This window comes from Ananas comosus, linkage group 5, assembly GCF_001540865.1.
Source record: "Ananas comosus cultivar F153 linkage group 5, ASM154086v1, whole genome shotgun sequence".
In the NCBI taxonomy this organism is placed as follows: domain Eukaryota; kingdom Viridiplantae; phylum Streptophyta; class Magnoliopsida; order Poales; family Bromeliaceae; genus Ananas; species Ananas comosus.
Genome location: NC_033625.1, coordinates 831,978 through 852,173, shown reverse-complemented (window position 1 = coordinate 852,173; position 20,196 = coordinate 831,978). Strand labels below are relative to the sequence as shown.

Sequence of the window (20,196 nt, the reverse complement as noted above, 5' to 3'; positions counted from 1 at the left end):
CTACCTATTTTAATTCTTATTCCATCTTACCTAACCAAACATTATTTTTCTTATTCCCAGAAATAACCTAATTTTCATCCAAACATAAAATTGATCTAATCCCCGCTTGTACCTCAATTTACACCTATCCCTAGAATACCCACTTTTTACTCATCCCCGAACCAAACGATACCTAATTGTAAGAAACTAGTAATTTGACCGACCGGCCCCGGTACAAGTAGCAAAGAGTTCGGTGGTTGATATTCGGGATTCCAAATTTAAAATTTAGTTGTTTTATATTTTCAGCTAAGTTTATTTTTTAAAAAAATAAATGGAATGAGTAATATGTTATTTTTTTGTTAAAAAAAAGAAACCACTAATTCGATGGCACCTAGGACGGTATGCACAAGATTCATACATATCATCCTGCATAGAATCCGGTCAAAAGAAGAAAAGAAACATTTCAAAAAGGAACAAATTAAATGTTCTGAGGGATATGTTTGCAAAATTGCATTTAATTTATTGATCCATTTTTTTATTAGATTACCATTACTATTATTATTATTATTATCATTTTTAAAGTCTTCTGGCCTCTTCATCTCTGTAGGCCGGAAAGGCATCTGATCTGCCTTCTTCCGACTCCGAAAAATTTTTTTTAAAAAAAAGCAAAAAAAAAAAAAAAAGAAAAAGAAAAAGAAAAAGAAAAAACATATAAAAGACGGAGGAAGGAGCGAAAGCGAACTCTGATTTGGATATTTCCATCGTCTCCTCCCTCTCCTCGTCCACTCCCCGCCCCCAATTCTAACCCTAACCCTAACCCTAACACTCTCCCTCCCCCCTAACCCTAACCCTAATCCCCGCCGATCCACTCCACCGATGCTCCGATCCGCGTGATCGCGCTCGTCCGGAAGATCGGAACCTTCCGTTTCGGGCGATTTCGGGAGATCTCGATCGTCCGATCGTCGTGCGTCGCGGATCGGGCGGCGGAGATCCGAGGGCACGATGCCGTCGCACGCGGATCTGGATCGCCAGATCGAGCTCCTGAGGGAGTGCAAGTACCTGCCCGAGGCGGAGGTGAAGACGCTGTGCGAGCAGGCGAAGGCGATCCTCATGGAGGAGTGGAACGTCCAGCCCGTGAAGTGCCCCGTCACCGTGTGCGGCGACATCCACGGCCAGTTTTACGATCTCATCGAGCTGTTCCGTATCGGAGGGGACGCGCCCGATACCAATTACCTCTTCATGGGGGATTACGTTGGTGAGTCGCTCGGATCAGTAATCGATGGGAATCTCTGTGATTCTACGTTTATTTTGGTATCATACGCTCGTATCGGGAGATTGAGGGTTGCTAGTCTGTGCTAAAATGGTGCCTTTCCTGAGGATTAGATAATCAAGTAGCTGATCGTAGGTTTGTTGAATCTTCCATGCTTTTAGGTTTATTTGTTATCATATTCTTAAATAGGAGATTTCGGGTTGTTAATTTGTGCTAAAATGGTGACTTTTGCGAGGATTTGGTAATCGAGCAGCTGATTGTAGTTTTGTCGAATCTTCTGTGATTAATATCTATGAATGTTTTCATGAAGTTATTTTCGGGAGCTCGCGATTTAGAGGTCCTTTCTAGCTTAAAAGTTCATGAATTTAGGTATATCGGGGCTGTGTTATGTGAAAGCCAACTTATACCGTGCCAAAATGTTGACAGTTGCTTAGTTCTTAGTTTCTGCTTTTTGTATTCTGGTTGCTATGACGTTGCGACTCCATTTCTTTCAGTGGAAGAAATTTTAAGGGCCTCGTGCAAATCAGTAAAACATGTAGTTGACATGATAATCCCTTTAGAGATTTATCCGCAATAGTGTATAACTCGAATTTTAGTCTGTTGATATGTGTACTGCATGTGCAAAATGATGCCTCCCACTTGGCTTGGCCTGAAATGAGAACTGTGCCGCCCAAAAGAAGCAACTAATTTTCTCCTTGTATCTCTAACTCTCCATTTTCACTTCCTTTGAAATACAGATTCATTTCCTCTCCCAGCTTCTGTTTAAGTAAATAAGATTATCATGATGGTGTGAATGACGCAAAGACCGAAATATGTGAACATCAGGCTGCTCTTTTATGTTCACTATCATCCTTCTTCTATCAACGTAATACTGAAGTCACCGTTTCATTATTCACATACTTTACCCATTTGTACCACAACCGTCCTTTTGTCATTGTCAAATACATATTCTGTTTTTTCTCAATTATAAGGAGTCTAGCATTATTTGCGTGCTAACCACTATGTTTTCTCTCTATTGGATCAATGTCGTGACACATTGTTGCATCCAACAATGACCTTTACAAAGTTGTATTTGTTGTACTGTCATATGCATCGAGATAGTGTGGGGTGCTTAAGCAAAATGTAGTTATGGGCTCTTTTGGATTTCTTAAGATGATGTATCTGTTGTACAAAGGATTGCGAATGCAACCAAGTTCTTTGTGATATATAAGAAGATAGGCTGTTTTCTCAAGCTAATATCTATTTATTATATGTTCTTTTGTCACTTTTCCATTATATTCGTAGTGACTCAAAGTCTTGCTAATTGCATATTATGATATGCATACTGCAGATCGCGGTTACTATTCTGTGGAGACTGTTACACTTCTTGTTGCCTTGAAAGTTCGTTATAGAGACAGAATTACTATATTGAGAGGAAATCATGAGAGCAGGCAAATAACTCAAGTGTAAGTTTTTTGTATTCTTTTAGCTGTTTATACGTTATTTATGAGACGGTCAAGATGCATGCGTCGTTCTCTCTAGCAAAATTAATTGACCACTACATTCGTGATAGTTTGATGCTATTCATTATTCTTAGAGCACTGAAATACTCTAAACATAGCAGAGTGGGACTTTCAGCTACAGTAGCAATTAAACAGTGAAGATTAGCCAGTTCAAATGATGAATTATACGATGGCTGCTGTCCTTCTATAAAAAGTCTAATCCCTGACACAATGGTTGTCCTTATATAAAAAGTCTGATCCCCTGACACAATGGCTGCAATGGCTGCCTTACAACACAAATTTCACAAACTTAGACAATTGAGGAAGGAGAAGTCAAGAAACTCTCCTGGCATACCGTCCTTTTTCAAAAACTCTATATTGATAGCAGCTTTTAAGTTTACTCCAGGAAAGTCTATTCCTTGTATTTCCTGTTTGCTTTGCTGGCAGGAAGCTCACGTATTCTTTTTTAGCTTAGTATCTTTTTTTCTTTGTCAACTTTTTATACGCGTCGCTTCTTGGCAAGATTGGTACGTATTGTTATGTCTGTGTCAACAATTGAGGTTTGTCACTGATTTCTGTTTTCTTTCAGTTCTTAAAGTTTCAATAGGTGTCAAATGAAAACTCTTTTGATTCTCATTTTTATCTTGTCCTTTTATAATGAATTGTCTTGCTTCTGCTTTTCTTATGGTAAATCTATCGTCTCTCTTAATGCATTTTCGGTGTCTTCTAGTGATTCTTTTTGACTTCTTCAGGTATGGTTTTTATGACGAATGCTTACGAAAGTATGGGAATGCAAATGTGTGGAAGTATTTTACTGACCTATTTGACTATCTGCCGCTTACAGCTCTTATTGAGAACCAGGTCCACATATTTGATTAGTACATGATATCTGTGTCAGTTTTGTACTAGATATATACCTCAATTAATAAACAATTGTCTCTTGCAGATATTTTGTTTACATGGCGGCCTTTCTCCATCTTTGGATACACTAGATAACATTCGTGCTCTTGATCGCATACAGGAGGTATGAATGCCAGTTGCTTTTGACTGTAGGCTGTACGCTTGTTGCATGTGAAAAGAATGGCAAATTCTAGATTAAGTGTATAAACATCCTTGCTACTGTTTCGCAACTATTAACATGGTGTCATAAGAATAATACTAGTCTACTAAAGCTATGATTGTTGTTAGCTGTCTACTCGTTAGGTCATCAATGTACTAATGCGATTAATTGTTCACTTGATGCTGCATATGAGTTAATTTACTTGTATTGTGATTAGTCAAGTCAGTCTGAAATGGGAAAATTATTTATCTTTCATACTGTTTCAGCATGATATAACTCATTCTATTTAAACCTGATAATTTTATTTGAAAAAAAAATGACTGTAGTATGAATTGGTTGCTTTTTAAACTGCTGCAACTTGGGACTATCAAACTTGTGTTTTCAACATTTCAGCTTAGTTAATCTTCTCAGCACTATATATTCCTTGTTCAGTGTGCAGCTTTCGTGTTGAGCAGGTTTACGCTTAATCTGGTTGGATCTAGGACAAAATTTATCCATAAATTATGTGGCCCTTCTATAAGATTATCAATTTCCTTTTAAGATTAAAAATGAATTCCAATATGCGACAGCATGCTTTTGTTCAGCTGGCATTTGATGCGCTTGTATGTAGGTTCCTCATGAAGGACCCATGTGCGATCTCTTGTGGTCTGATCCTGATGACCGGTGTGGGTGGGGCATTTCACCAAGGGGTGCGGGATACACATTCGGGCAAGACATAGCCCAACAGTTCAACCACACTAATGGCCTTTCCCTCATCTCTAGGGCCCACCAACTTGTCATGGAAGGTTACAATTGGTGCCAGGTAGATGACTTTATTGTTTGAAGTGCCTGGTCGGGCGTACCTTTTGGAACGCTCCTCTAATCAGAGAAGTTTGAATTTGACACGTGAAACACTTTTGGAGCTTTCGCTACGGCAGGAAGCTAAAAGGAGCTTCTAGACCTCAAAAATAAAGAGCTCCAATTTAAAACCTCTATTGTGGGAATCATTGGGAGAAAACGAATGAAAATGTTTTTAGTGCCTTTTTAAATAGCTCTGCTTGACGGCACTTCTGCTAAAGCTCCGAGGATGTATTTTGTAATTTGTTCTTCGAGTTGGAGCTTTTAATGATTTCTTCTATTACAGGACAAGAATGTAGTCACAGTATTTAGTGCACCGAACTACTGCTACCGCTGCGGAAATATGGCAGCAATACTTGAGATTGGGGAGAATATGGATCAAAACTTCCTCCAGTTCGATCCGGCACCGCGGCAGATTGAACCCGACACGACTCGCAAGACCCCAGACTATTTTTTGTAATCGCATTGCCTGATTTTCCTGCCAGTAGAAATGCTCATCTTGCTGCAGTTGTTTGTTTTATAGATGTGTTTTAGAAAAACAAAAAGGAGAAAAAAAGGAGATTTCTCTATGCTGAGAGAGAGAGAGAGAGAGAGACGATGTCTATTATTCTTTTGTTTCCAAATTTGTTGCTACTTAATTGCCTCTTCCCGTGTTGGATTTTAAACACGCTCAGGATTTTGCTGTGAATGCTGTTTGTATTAAAGAGAGACTAATGGAGCAATAGATGGTAGGTGTCTTTTGCTTTATTTATACAATGTTTTGCAAAAATCGAACACATACGAGCGCAGTGCGGGGAGTCACCAAGCTTGCCTTAAGTTCGTTCACCTTCTGACATGCAGAGGATGGAAAACATTGTATGCCTTGCCGTGTTGTTGCTGCAGATAAAGGTTCCATCCATCTTATCTATATCTTCTGTCTATTATTTTCTTGTATTTTTTCATTTGCCTAGCTGGGGGTGTAATTCACTTGGTAAACTGTTGCTCAAATAGAGTATGCTCATTAACTTTTCACTTAGACCGTTGCTCAAATAGAGTATGCTCATTAACTCAAAACACATTATCAATCAGATTGTTTTTTAGATTCATTGCAAAATTACACTAATCAAATTAGAATTCATATGGAAGCTGCTTGTCAGTTTGTGTCAGCCTTGCTATTTATTTAGCTACTAAGGAGCGAAAACCACTTGTAAAGCATAAAAGCGCCAAATTAGAGCAATAAATATTAAGCTTACAAAGATATAACCTTTCGTATGTAAAAACCCGCAGGCTTCACAGCAGTCCAAAATTACGTTGGCTAGTTACTTCACAAAACCCGCAGGCTTCACAGCAGTCCAGCATTACGTTGGCTAGTTACTTCACAAAACGCAATGACCACTTTTACAGAACTATGCCGCATTCATGAAGAGAGAAATTTCCATGGTTACATGTCGCAAACAATCTCGTTGCAGTAAGGCCAGAGATAGCCGAGCACACTCAAGAGGACAATGTACCAGAACATTGAATTTGGTGATGCCAATGTTAAAACCTGTATCAGCCTTCCAACCAAGTCAGCGTTCCCACAACCAAAATCTTGCTCGGCAGTTCACCAGGGCACGGTGTAAGGCAAACGATCTTCTTCCTGTAGGCACCATTGTCAGTGAAGTATACACCGGTAGCACAAAAGTACAATAAAGTTGCAGTGGAGAAAATACCTCTGGATATCTATATCTGTGACATATATAAACCCGGCGACGTTGCTGCATTGGAGTTTCAGAGAATAGTTAGCAAATATTTGTTGACATTGAAAAATGATGAGTACGGAGAATATGTACTGTTGCAACTTTCTAATCCAAAATCTAGAGGTGAGATGGCCAGCTGTCGTGTTAGCTATGCAACTTCCTCTTTTCTGTTTCCCTTTTTCGCTGTACTACCAAAAGCTTTGCTTTTCCAGATGTTAATTGCTCAGTTTTCGGTCCCACCGATTACTAGATGTCACACAAGCTGGAAAGTTAAAATGACAGATAATTGCAAATGCGAGTCCTATGATATTACCTGGAAATTATTTGATCAGGTTCCTTAGCATAAGAAACAGCTAAAACCAAGTGCAGTAAGTCCCGGTTTATGTTGACTGCAACTACTCTCGTCGGGTCTGCCACTGGCTCTGCACCGATAGGTAGTGCCGAACGAGGTGCTTGTGGGCCACCACCAATTCGGTAAATAGAAACATCACTAAAATTGATAATATTTGAATGTGGGGAGAGATCATTTGAAAGGCCATAAAAGTATTCCTGCAAAGGAGTATTTCAGACTTTACCCTTCTCATGTGAAACAACCTATTTTAATTTAAATCTAAAGGGGGGTGAAGGTCATTTCACAATAAAAATCAATAGATTTTAGATTTTTTTTTCTTCTTTTTAACTGGTCAGGGACTTAAAAATAAACGCAAAAGATCAGTCACAATACCAGAGTACCAGAAAAGAACAAGGACTACCTATATATTTTACCCATGTATACATATCTAAAACAAAATAGATTGGCCAAGTCTAAGAAGAAGCAGACAACCTCGAACTGTTTACAACTATTTACAAACCTGAGATACCAGATTATATAAAACTATTGATCATGCTACAAGAAAAGAAGTTGCAAGTTGAGAACTAAGACCTATTAATCTCGAATTTCAAGCCTAGCTCTTATCAGGCCCTCAACCAAATAAATAGAATTATCTTGTGCATAAACAAAGAACAAGCTAAATCATGTCCAAGCTCTGACTTACCCTGATTCTAAAACTTCTAGCCTTCTGGCGGACCTTCTGATTTCTCAGAACAACCCCTTCTGATTTATGAAGTTTCACAATGTCTACATTAGGCTTGCTCTTTAGTACTTCTTTCAACATGCTGCAAAGTTTCTCCTGTGCCAGAGACACTGAAAGCAATGAAATCAAAGGCCACCTTAAGAAGGCCATGCCTCCCAACTTATCGCTTAACTCATATTAATTATCTCGATGAGATTTCTAAGTAGAAGTTACTGATGCTGTTTCAAGAGAATGCAGTCAAACTGCATACTGAAATATATTTTGTGCTTGCTAGAATATAGTACTTGCTATATATGGATTTAAAATGTATACAGATATGCATACAATTAGCGGTCGCTTACAAAGGAGCAGCGTCAATTGTTGAGCATATAAATATTCAAACAGAATATCACCGATAGGATACTTAAAAGATAAGATAGTGAGGTTTTTTCTAGATCTGCAATAATATATCAGATGGATCTAATATTGCATATTGGACATGAACTATTTATTGGCATATATAGCAGAATGATGATAATATTTGGCAGAAAAAGAGAATTAAAGCAATAAACACAATAATGGTCAAAAACTTCGGTCCCAAGGAAATAATTGCTTTCCCAAGGTAACTATTGGCATTTTGTAGAGTTCACTATATGATGGAACATACCCATATATCTGTACTATATATATATATTCAAAAAAGGAAAGGAAAACATGAATTAGAAACCCCATTCCACAAAGTGATACAGTTGCAATACAGATAGTAGAAAGAAGAGGAAGTTACCTGGCCCAAGACCAGAACAACATTAGCTTTGAAAGTATCAACTGCTTGAAGAAGTAACTGCATGTCAACCATTATGAATAATATATTAGCCGCTAAAACAGGGCTATGTATAAATATTGATGGTACTATATTTAGATCTTAGGATATACTTATGAATTAAGGTTCCTATAAAATACAGAACAATACCTCATACCCAAGGCCTTCTACCCATCCCATTGTGTTGATCACCATGCCAGCAGCTCTAGATTCGGCATTCCCAGAGAACTGCTTCTCCAGTGTCTGAGCAAGCTCCTTCATAAGAACCTTATAAAGATCTGCATTAACACTGTTGAGCACCATGATTCGCATCTCAAACTGATCGACATAAAAGAATAATCTATCGACATAAGCAGGCAAGGTTAATCAGATAGTTACTTGGGAGTAGTGTGCCCATAGAAGTACACGATAGGCATCTCTAACGGGATTCCTTCTACTGCATCTATGGGCATCTCAACTGGTGTGGCGGCAATACATCCAGGTATAGTAATGGATCCCTGGCCAATATCCAAATCCACAAATGTAGGTTTCCAGCCCTGTTTAGAGGCCCAGCTGAGAAGCATCCTGCACAAAGTGCTTTTCCCAGAATCTGTAGGTCCCACAACAATCACCCGAGGACCCTGAGACACGGACTGTCAGTGCTCAAGCTTAAAAAAGGGGAAGATAATTTGTCTTAATAATTAACCCTGATTATTAGGTAGTAGTTAATCTATCAAATGTTAGACCAGCTTTCATACGAAGTAACTATGTAGGTAATGACCAAGGCTTCCAAATCAAGCAAATTATAAATTTATTCAAACTCAAAACTCTTGGATGAAGAGGCAGAGCCTCACCTGTGAAGCATCCAGTCCACTGCCTTGCGATGCCTTAGCGTGAGTTCTCCGTCCATCAAGTATGGCATGAACATTCACATAGCTTACCATGGGCGTCTAGACGGATCAGTTAAATTAAAAATAGATTAAAGAAACAGTTCCAAAATCTCCAAAAGACAATTCCAAACAGCATTGTGTCACGAGGATCACCTCATCCGCCACATACTCGACCTCACTGATCCCATCCAGCTCGATCGTTGCACCATGCCAAGTAAAAATCTGAACCATGCACTTGCATTTGTCTCAAGAACAGTTTAATAATCCTTAAGAAAACTTAAGTAAAATGTATGAATACTCTTCTCAACTATAGGTCATTTTAAAACAATATCATCAACCTTTTTTTTATTGGCACCGCCGCATGGCCTTAACTATTGATTTTTTTTTTAGTGGATTTAGTTATTTAAATTGGAATTTTGCTTAGAACCACTGGGTAATTCATCAAATTTCATATCTTTAATTACTTGTTAGCTGACTCCTTAGCACGTGAAATTAGCATATTTAACACCAATAGGTAGTAGGACCAATAAATTCAACAAAAAAGATTAACTTTAACTACGTAGAATAACTCAAAAAAAAAGGAAAAAAAAGAAAATGAATGTCAAAATGTACTACGAGTCGAGGGGGTTCTCCATACATTTTTACCACCAAAAACAGAAAAGGAAAAAAAAAAAAACTGAAGCAAATCGATTTAAGAAGAGGTTAAAGAATCGAACCGCGATCTTGCTACGAGGAGGGATGGGGAGCCAATTCTCGGGGGGGAGCTCGGCGCCGAAGATCTCTGCGGTGCCGGAGAGGAGGCGGACGCGGAGCGGGGCGGCGGCGCCCACCTCCACCCTCAGTTCGCTCTCCCTCGCGAGCTTGAACTGGCGAGGGGGTGGCGCCGGAGCGGAGCCCATTGCCATGGCCATCGCCGTGCTTTCCTTGGAGCAGCAAAACCCTAACCCTAGCACGAAGGGGTTTCGACTTCCGAATTGGGCGCGTCGATGAAGCCTGGAAGGGACGGGGAAGGTCAGGCGAAGTCGAAGGCGAAGGGGCGAAGGGCCCGAGCGTTGTAGCAGGGGAACGGGCCCAGGTCCACTGCCCAATTAGTTGATGGAATTATGGGCTCGAATGTACCCCAAAAGAGATTAGGTTGGGCTTTATGTCCACTATTGCATAGTTTGGGCTGTAATTGGGCCTAGATTCGGCCCCGGTGCTTAGCGAGAGGTTGCTAACGAATATACCCGATGACGCGTTCGGTTGGCCGAGTTTATTTATTTCCTTTATCTCCAAAATTGTTTGCGCTGGAAAAGCTCGTCGCACACCAAACAGGCTCACCTTTTTCTTTTTTTTTCTTTGTTTTTTGTGATAAGGCTCACCATTTCTATTTTGTGCAAGCTCATCAGACAATGGTCATTAGAAATATATATTTTTCTTTCTAATGAATAGACTTAATGCATCTCCTACGGGACGTTTAGTGGTTGGTACCGAAAATCAAATTCGAATTCTAGTTGATTAACATTTCTAGCTAAGTTTATTTTTAAATCAAATAAACGAAGCGGATAGTGTGCTATCTATCTTTAAACAAAAAAGAAAAAAAAAAAGAAAAAAAAAAAAGAAAAAAAGTAGTAATATCAACGAAAACATCAGACGCACCAAACACAAGCTAAGCACCGTAACTGTGAAAGTCGGTGCATCGCGCCGAGTCCAAATCGTTTATGATTTTATACTCACTTTCTCTTCTAAATCAACATCTCTTCTTTTTGGGAGTTCGCTAACTATATATATGCAAACAACAATAAAAAAGCGGCAACACTAATCATAATCACTAATCAACCACCTTCTCTAATCAGCGATCGATCACATCCGCATTAACAAATCTAAGACTATATTATCATCCTCTAACCCCACCTCTCCTATACTTGTACCTCAGCGCCCAGAACAAGTAGAACAAATAGTTCAAGGAGCTCAACACACACATCAACCAGTAGAACCGCTCCAACCTATAGTGATTCAAGTTACTACCCTTCAACCACGGCCAATGTGACCCGCGCCCAGTCGCGCTGTTCACGATCGAGACGAGCACCGAGCTGAGATAATACCCCATCGCAAGCGACGCCCATGAAAGTGCGGTCGCAAGCGATCTCATCCTTGCAGGCGCCTCGCTGAAGAAAAACTCCAACAACCCCGCCAATGTGAACAAATCCGCTGATCCCAGAAACAGATACTGCAAAGCAATCCAGAAGAATGAAATCGGCAACGGCTCTAACGAGTCGACGAGCCCTGCATTTTGAGCCACGTTCTTCCGCTTGACTTCGACTAAGGCCGCAATGGCCATGGAGACAATGGAGAGGACCAGCCCGGTGCCGATACGCTGGAGGTGGGTTATCCCCACCTCGGTTTTCGTCACCCGCCGCGCGAAGGGGAGGACAATGTGATCGTAGACCGGGGCGAGGATCATGATGAAGGTGACGGGGAATATCGGGAGGGACGCGGGCGGGACGGTGAGGCGGCCGACGCGCGTGTCCATGGTCGCGGCTTGTTCGACGGAGAACGTGGAGAGTTGGGCCAAGCAACAATTGAGCATGATGGTGGAGAGGAATATGGGGAGGATCTTTAACACTACCTTCACCTCTTCTACTTCTTCTGCGGTGCACGCGAGCGGCAAGTGACGGGGGAGGTTTTGCGCGGCTCGGTTCAGGAACTTGAGCTCTTCGGATGGGGCGTATGATATGGTTGTGTTCTTATGATCTCCATTTTCCCGCTCTTCTTGCTTGTGGTCATTTGTTTCGGTTCTGTTCTCGGGGCTCAACGGCCGGTCGACAATGGCGTTGCTCGGAGGTTGTGTGGTTCGACAGTTGAGCGCGGCGGCGACTAGGACCTGTAAGTTAGATTCGAGTAATTTAGAGAGTGAAATGTTTAAGTGAAAAGTTAAGAAACTAAATTTCTTGTATCAGCTAAAGTATAGGGTCTATTCATAGAGTTACGTGGAGTACATAAACTTTCTTTTTTTCCCCTTAGAAGAGTGTTTTATTAAAAAAGAAAAAGTTAAGGGAAACACATATATATTTTTAGAGCCTATTACTTTATAAGACCTAGTTCTACCTAGTTCTCTGAGCTGCGCCGATTGCCTTGAATGTGTGGAATGTAAATGCTCCAAAATTTGTGAAATGGCACCCAACTATTTTCACAGAACTTTGAACAGCATTATGCCGAGCGCTAGATTGCGTGATCGGCCGTTTATCATGCAATTTATACGGATCTTAAAGCAGGTGAAAGTTGCGGTCCATTGTTGGAACGACTCCCATTAAATATTTAATTTTATACAACTATTTCAGTTTCTACAGTTGTGGGCCCAAATTTCAGCTCTCTATCTAACGTTTGGAGGCCGAATTACAGGGACTGCACATGCATTTCACCCTTCGGATTTCAAAAGCGAACGGCCATTGGGCCATTTCAACAAACACATGGAGCGCAAGAGAAGAAGAAGAAGAAGAAGAAGAAGAAGATCGCAAACACGTTTGAGAGGGTAGAGATCCATCCATACCTTGGCGATGAGAGTGAGGGGGCTCCCCGTGGGGAGCTTGTTCCTGTAAAGCCTCGAGCCGGCGAGGAACACGGGGATGGATAGCAAGATGGCGATGGTGGAGATCCCGAACCCCCACTCCCAGCCCTTGTTGTCCTCGACCCAGACGACGAAGGTGACCGCGGCGAGCCCCCCGCAGGAGAGGCAGAAGACGAAGTAGTTGAAGAAGGTGGACCGCGCGGCGCGGCCCCGCGGCGAGCCCTCGTCGAACTGCTCCGCCCCGTGCGCCGGGAGCGAGCCCTTGATCCCGCCCACGCCCAGCGCCGTGAGGTAGAGCCCCCCGAACAGCATCGCCGCCTCGGCCCCGGACACGGCCTCGCACGGCCCCGCCGCTCGCGACGGGGACGAGGGCTCGCATGCTGGGGGCTTCAGCGACGGGGATTTCGCTTGGATCGTCAGGATTACTAGTCCCTGCACATTACCAGAGGAGACCGGAGGTCCGGTGGTTGGTTATCTATTTCTATTATATAGCTTGGTTGGTAATTGCTTTGCTTTTTCACTCCATAAATTTGAAGAACACTGGGCCTAGCTCCATAGAAAGTTTGATTCCACACACACAAAATTAATAAATAAATAAATATTTTTAGCTTTTTGTGAAATTTTTTTGGGTTAAAAATTGATCCTTTCTGACGCAAGTTGCAAAGTATTTGTATGGACGATTTTCTAGATTTTAAAATTTAAATTCTAATTGATTCATATTTCTAATTAAGTTTATTTTTTAAAAAAATATACAAAGTATACTACCTTTCTTTCGAAAAATAAAATAAAATAAAAAAGACATTTTATTAAAGAAGTAGAGCTTGATTATATTTTAAGCTCTGGTACAAAGAATCTGCATAAAGTTTGTGGCTCCTAACAGAATTAAAGAAAAAGAAGTCTCCAATAGCAAATAGTTGATTAAGAGAAGATAGAGAAAAAATAGATAAATTAGATGATTGTGGTGAAGAATTTAGAAAAAATATAGATTTCTAGCACAAATGATAAAAAATTTAGTGATTAATATCTGAAGTTTTAAATTTGAAATCTGATTATTCTATATTTTCAGCTAAATTTATATTTTTTAAAAAATTGAACGAACAGATAGTATGATATCTCTTTTTTCAAAATAAAAAAAAAAAATTCCCAGTGCCAAAATCCGGCCGAAGGCCCAAGAGAACGGAGGACGACTTTACATAAAGTTGTATTAAGGGCTTCGGACGTTGATTGTGTAGATTCCTCACCACTTCTTAGCAGTGTCATGTAATTTTGAAATATATTTAATGGAAATATACAAAAGCTTTAAATCTAAAGCTATTATAAATAACAAATATTTTTATTAGTGAATTATATATAGCGCGCATTCCAGTAAAGTAAATAGGCCACACCGCAATAAAAAGCTGGCCAAGCAGGACTGTAAGGCTTAGTTTGATATTGTCCCTCATCTGACGCTATTAGATAAAATAGAGTTGGGATAAAAATATCCAAAAATGAACTTCTGTATTTTTTGATAGGATCATAAAAAATGTATCATAATCGATTAATCACAATATACGAAATACAATATCACGTACCGTAACGCAATCAGTTTACAATTCCAAACGAAATTTAATACTACTTTGTTATCCATACTCCAAACATATTTTAGTAAAGAATCAGCAGCTCAACTCTTTTCTAATATCTGTGCTTGTTCTTTAACCCCTTAATAGTAGGTATTAATTGTGCTCTTAATTTAGGATCTGTTTAGCCCGGTCGTACTATGGACCAGCTTAACGCATAACATCGTATTGACTTTTTTTTTTTTTTTTTAGAAATAAATTTTTAGGATCTGTTTAGCCCGGTCGTACTATGGACCAGCTTAACGCATAACAACGTTACCCGTTTTGTTTATTTCATTTAGAAATAAATTTAGCTGAAAATGTGAATCAACTAAGATTCGAATTTGGGTCTCGGATACCAACCATCAAGCTATTTACCACTTGCTCTAGGGACGGTCGGCAATATCGTATTGACTTAAAACACCAAAATTGGGTCGTCCTCACACTTGGTCCAAATCCTACCTCAAAGCCCACATGCATGTATCCCCCTTCCTACGCGGGCCCCACAACAATAAATTGATCGATTTTTGGCCCTCTTCCATCAAATGTATGTTGATGTTTGCTCACAATTTGTTATTTCTTCCTTGTAATTATGATCAGATGCGACAAGATCTTTTGGGCTCCACGCCGTTAATTCAGCGAAATTAATTTAATTTTATCAAACATCATAAGTTTAATTTGTTTGCATTAAAAATAGTCTTTGGCATATTGGCACCTATTTGTCACTGGCGTGTTCACAAAATTCTCTTTTCTTTTATTGTATTCTAAAGAATTTCCACCTTACAACAGTATCATTTTGTAGAACAACTTCTTTTTAACTATCTTTTTTTTTAGAGATAGATAATATGCTATCTGTTTCATTTATTTTATTTAAATTTTTTTAAAAGATATATAGTATACTATCTGCTTCGTTTATTTTATTTAAAAATAAATTTAGCTGAAAATATGAATCAATTATGATTCAAATTTGGAGCCTTGGATATCAATTATTAAACCTTTGCCACTTCTGGTAGAGACAAGTGATTCTTTTTAACTATCTTCGGCACTTTTTCTTTAGGCCGTTGGCTTAGATTTGTTGAATAAAATGAACAGGCACACCGTCTCATTTAATATAAGTTTATATGACTTCAAAATTTAATAATAAATATTTTTAAAATATAATTATAACAATAATAATGAATGTTTGAAATGATCTTAATTTAAAGAAAAAATTTCAAAAACCCCCTAGTGGTTTCATAGTTTCTCACTTTACCCCCATGTGGTTTAAAATGTATCAAATTGCCTTTCTGTAGTTTCGTTTTTATTTTTTCGATAGCTCTTTCGTTAATATTTTATTAAATTATATACAAAAAACTTCAGATACCCATCTAGATTTATCAAATATTCACTTTAGTACCCTTTAATTTTAACTTTATCACTGATTTAAAAAAAAAAATTGATAAAAAAAGAGAAAAAAATAAATCAAAAAGAAACAACGGGGGGGCAAATTGATACATTTTAAACCACAGGGGGGCAAAGTGAGAAACTACAAAACCACAGGGGGGGTTTTTGAAGTTTTCCCAAAAAAGAATGAACATTTTCATTTTCTTGCATGAAAGTAGTCTCAAATTTACGCCGTAAAATTTGAAGTTTGACTCTGAGTACCTATGAACTGCCTTGATACTCCTTCTGTAGAGTATCCCACGCTTCCTTCGATTTTGTCGCATCAACAATGTGCGAAAAAATCGATTCATCAACGGCCTATTGGATGAAGAAAAGAGCCTTCGAGTCCTTCTTCATGTTCTCTGGGGTAGCATTAGTGTACCCCTTCTCCACAAGATCCCATAGATCTTGCGATCGTAGCATCGTCTTCATCTTGATGCACCAGATATCATAGTTCTCCCTTTTGAAAATGGGAAGAGCAGTTTGGGATCTGCTGACCCCGTTGATCATCGCCATCGACGTAACTTCCTCTCACGAATCCTGTCGACGCTCTAATACCACTTGTTATGGTGGTAATCAATAAAACAATAAAGTGAATAATTTTATGGGAAAACTTCAAAAACCCCCCCTGTGGTTTCGTGCATTCTCACTTTGCTACCCTGTGGTTTAAAACGTATCAATTTACCCCCCTGTGGTTTTATTTTTATCTTTTCGGAAGCTTTTTCGTTAATATTTCGTTAAATTATATACAAAAAACTTCAGATAACCATCTATATTTATCGAATAGTCACTTTAGTATCCTTTAATTTTAACTTTGTCACTGATTTTTAAAAAAAATAATAATAAAATTGATAACAAAAAGATAAAAACGAAACCACAGGGGGGCAAATTGATACGTTTTAAACCACAGGGTAGCAAAGTGAGAATGCACGAAACCACAGGGGGGGTTTTTGAAGTTTTCCCTTATCTTTATTTCGGCAATCTATATATATGTCTTACTATATATTAATAAATTAATTATANGGGGAGGGTCAAATTGATATATTTTAAATTATATGGGAACAAAGTGAGAAACTACGAAACTATTGAGAAAGTTTTTAAAGTTTTTCCTAATTTAAATATCTTTTCTATCAAATTTTAGTTCATTCACATCGATGCGGCTCGGCCTTGTGAGGAACACGATACAAAATTTGTCTTCTAACCATCACATGAATAAAATATTCTTTAGCATCACTCCATCACAAGAATAAAATATTCTTTAGCATCACTACGTCAAATATTTCCATGTGGTGCAATAAATGTGGTTCTTGAGTAGCGTGACTAGATGTCTACCTATCAGAGTAGATAACCTTATCAACTATTTCTATCATTGAAAAAGAAATTAAGTAATGTACCATTCAGATATATATGTAGATAAAGATGTAGTCATCTATACAAAATGAACTGACAAAAGATGCATGTTTAATAAGGGTATGTGCAATATTTTTACAGTGATACAGATGTGATTATCACTACAAAATGTATCATAATATTGATCAATTGGTGCACCCACAGGTCCCACTAATGGAAGTAATCAACAAGCTAATTAGCTATATAAATGTTGAAAAAGTGAACTTTCGCAAATTGTGCACTAAATTTGGAGAGTTTAACATGTTACTTACCAGAAACTCGATGAGAGCACTAACGAGATATACGACATAGGTGGTGAAGAAGGCGTCGGATAAGAAACCGCCGAGAAGGGCGAGGAGGAAGGCGGTGCCCATGAAGTTGGTGACGGTGGTGGCGGAGTGCGACGGCGAGAAGTGCATGAAGCCCATCAGATAGGTGACTAAGTTGCTGGCATTTGCTAGAAATGCTAAATTCTCCATTACCTCCACAACTGTAATAAAAATTAATTTTAATCATTCATATTTTGGTAGCTTATACTCTCAACTGTTGCAACTTAATATTTGTACTTTTCAACCGATCATCCCTAGAGCAAGTAGCAAAAGACTTGATGGTTGATACCCGAGATTCAAATTCGAATCCTAGTTGATTCACATTTCCAACTAAGTTTATTTCTAAATAAAATAAATGAAGCGGATAGCGTGTTATCTATCTTAAATATATATATATATATATATATATATATACTTTTCAATTAAAGAGTGAATTCCGTGTAATTTTGAATATATTTCACTTCAGTCTCTATTTGTTATTTTTATAATTTGACATACGTTACCATTTATTATTTAATGACCTTTCGAACTCAATTTAAAATAATCATTTTATTGCGGATCTAAGCTGAAAATGCAGGTCATTTTATGAAGAAGGTGCAAAATGATTTTTTTTAATGGTTCCGAATTAAAGGACAATATAAATGCCAAAGTAACGTGCTTAGATAAAAGTGAAGGCGCCAAGTCAAATCATATAATTTGTAATTAATTTGAGAGAGAGAGAGAGAGAGAGAGAGAGAGAGAGAGAGAGAGAGAGAGAGAGAGAGAGAGAGAGAGAGAGAGAGAGAGAGAGAGAGAGAGAGAGAGAGATAGATAGAAAGATAGATAGATAGAGACAGAGAGAGAGAGAGATAGAGAGAGAGAGAACAAATTAATTTTATTTCTGAAGAAAGAAATGATATTACTGAAACTGACATGCAATTAGCTAATTGATTTTGACAATTAGATTGGCCTTAAAATAAAATGCTAAAGTTCGCATTAACCGTCCATAATTCACAATGGAAAAGTCTAGATGCATGCACGGAGGAAATTAATCCAGAGGAGAGAATAGAATAATGAGTTCTAATTATAGCACACTGGAAAAGTCTAGATGCATGCACGGAGGAAATTAATTAAGTTGGTTCCCTTGCAAGCAAGAAAAGTCGATAGAACAAGCAGAATCAATGAAAACGTTTCATCGATCAATCCAACGAAAAGCTGCGTCATATATGAAGTCAAAAGGATCTGGGCTAAAGCCAAAAAAACATACTAGCTAAAAAATAAAACAAAAATTAAAATTGAAATTAAAATGTTAGCATATATATATATATATATATATTAGCATGTATGAGGAGGTTGTCAGTGAAATCTATCTGGGGCCTACCAAGAAAACAAGAAGGAAGATGTTTCAGTTACTGAAAAGTAAAAGAGATACATGCACTAGTATACTATCAGTTTTTAAAATTTATATTTTTAAAACTAATTTAATTTGTTTCAGCTTTTTTTTTTTTTTTTTAAAAAAAGAAGATCATTCTGAGAATATGTGAAAGAGTACCCAGAACAAAAGAGGCTGCAAACATTCCTCCATGTTTGCCTCTGAAAGCTGGTCTATTCCTCCAATCCACATAACCCACCCATCTCTCCTGCTCTTGCCCATTCTCCTATATATATATATTTACCATAGATCATGAGACAAATTAAAATTAATCAACTTGAAATAAGAAATAAACACATATATACATAATCTTATCTTAAAAAGCATGAAGAAACACATGATGTAAACAAAGGTAAGGGAAAGAGAGAGTAAATTAAGGAACCCACCATTTCCTTTATTCTCTATTGCAACTTGGCTTAGACTCTTGACAAGAGAGAGGAGGAGGTTGATGGAATTTCAGACCTGAAAAAAGAGTCTATGAGTTAGCACCTCTATTTAAAGGTTGAAGGGAGCCAACAAAGAGGGAAAGGTCTAAAACACCCCTCTACACCCCATTGAAAGCGGCAACACATCATGTGGAAACAGTGTAGAGCAACATTGTTAATTGTACATTTAATTTATTTTTGAGTTTTACCGACTTCTCAGAGGCCTAAGCTGCTTTCAATTTGTATGCTCAGTTCATTTTACCTAATGAATGAAGCAGGTAGCTTGCTACCTATTTCTCAAAAAAAAAAAAAAATATTGTTAATTGTACATTAAAAAATAAGCGTAAATTTTAAGCTTTTTTCATTCAATGGTTAATGTTTTACGTTCATCTTATAATCTCTATTTTTTTTAATATTAAAAGTTTAAAAAGACCATTTAAATTTTTAAATGCGAGGCTATAAGTTTTACACCAAAAAATTGGGCGTGCAATTAGCATCTTTCATTCATATACTGTACATATATGAATCTATATACATACATGATATATTGTCCTCCGCATGTTCAATCAATCAGCACCTTTCCTATTATTCCTTTGCCTCATTAATTATCCTAGCTTTCTAATATTTGACATTCATGGTGCTAATTAATTTGTGGTTAAAATCTTACCTCAAGATTAACATGAAGAGAGCTGATGAGATATGGAGGAATAAAAGGTTCAACTTGCTCCTTTGTTGCTTGGTTTTGAAGTTATATTACACCAAAAAAGTAGCAAAGAAATCATATGCTATGTCTAAGCAGAATAAATGCTAACCTCCAAAGTCTAGCCCCACAAAATCTTGTAAATGTTCCTCCTTGCTCATAGCAAGACAGTGAGAGAACATTTTTTACATTTGCACATTCCAAATAGGAAAAGGATTATTATATCTATCTATATATGATCTGGTACGTCTTTTTTCCTTTTATGGATATATATACAATTAATGCCATATAT

The 20,196-nt window shown here is 38.1% G+C and overlaps 3 protein-coding genes across 3 annotated transcripts; 1 reads left to right on the top strand and 2 right to left on the bottom strand.

The window, feature by feature from the left end:
* Positions 693-5,378, top strand: LOC109710169 (serine/threonine-protein phosphatase PP2A-1 catalytic subunit). The gene is made up of 6 exons (XM_020232639.1): positions 693-1,234; positions 2,580-2,694; positions 3,483-3,591; positions 3,677-3,754; positions 4,401-4,592; positions 4,914-5,378. The coding sequence occupies exons 1-6, from the start codon at positions 982-984 to the stop codon at positions 5,085-5,087; spliced, it is 921 nt and encodes a 306-aa protein (XP_020088228.1). The 5' UTR covers positions 693-981; the 3' UTR covers positions 5,088-5,378.
* LOC109710168 (protein CLP1 homolog) lies at positions 5,760-10,119 on the bottom strand. The gene is made up of 10 exons (XM_020232638.1): positions 9,803-10,119; positions 9,240-9,308; positions 9,051-9,146; positions 8,596-8,837; positions 8,368-8,506; positions 8,182-8,238; positions 7,380-7,514; positions 6,659-6,894; positions 6,319-6,363; positions 5,760-6,245 (listed from the first exon to the last, which is right to left on the bottom strand). The coding sequence occupies exons 1-10, from the start codon at positions 9,995-9,997 to the stop codon at positions 6,158-6,160; spliced, it is 1,302 nt and encodes a 433-aa protein (XP_020088227.1). The 5' UTR covers positions 9,998-10,119; the 3' UTR covers positions 5,760-6,157.
* On the bottom strand, positions 10,773-19,258 carry LOC109709841 (protein NRT1/ PTR FAMILY 4.6-like). The gene is made up of 5 exons (XM_020232182.1): positions 19,166-19,258; positions 18,900-19,005; positions 17,312-17,529; positions 12,616-13,065; positions 10,773-11,949 (listed from the first exon to the last, which is right to left on the bottom strand). The coding sequence occupies exons 1-5, from the start codon at positions 19,166-19,168 to the stop codon at positions 10,963-10,965; spliced, it is 1,764 nt and encodes a 587-aa protein (XP_020087771.1). The 5' UTR covers positions 19,169-19,258; the 3' UTR covers positions 10,773-10,962.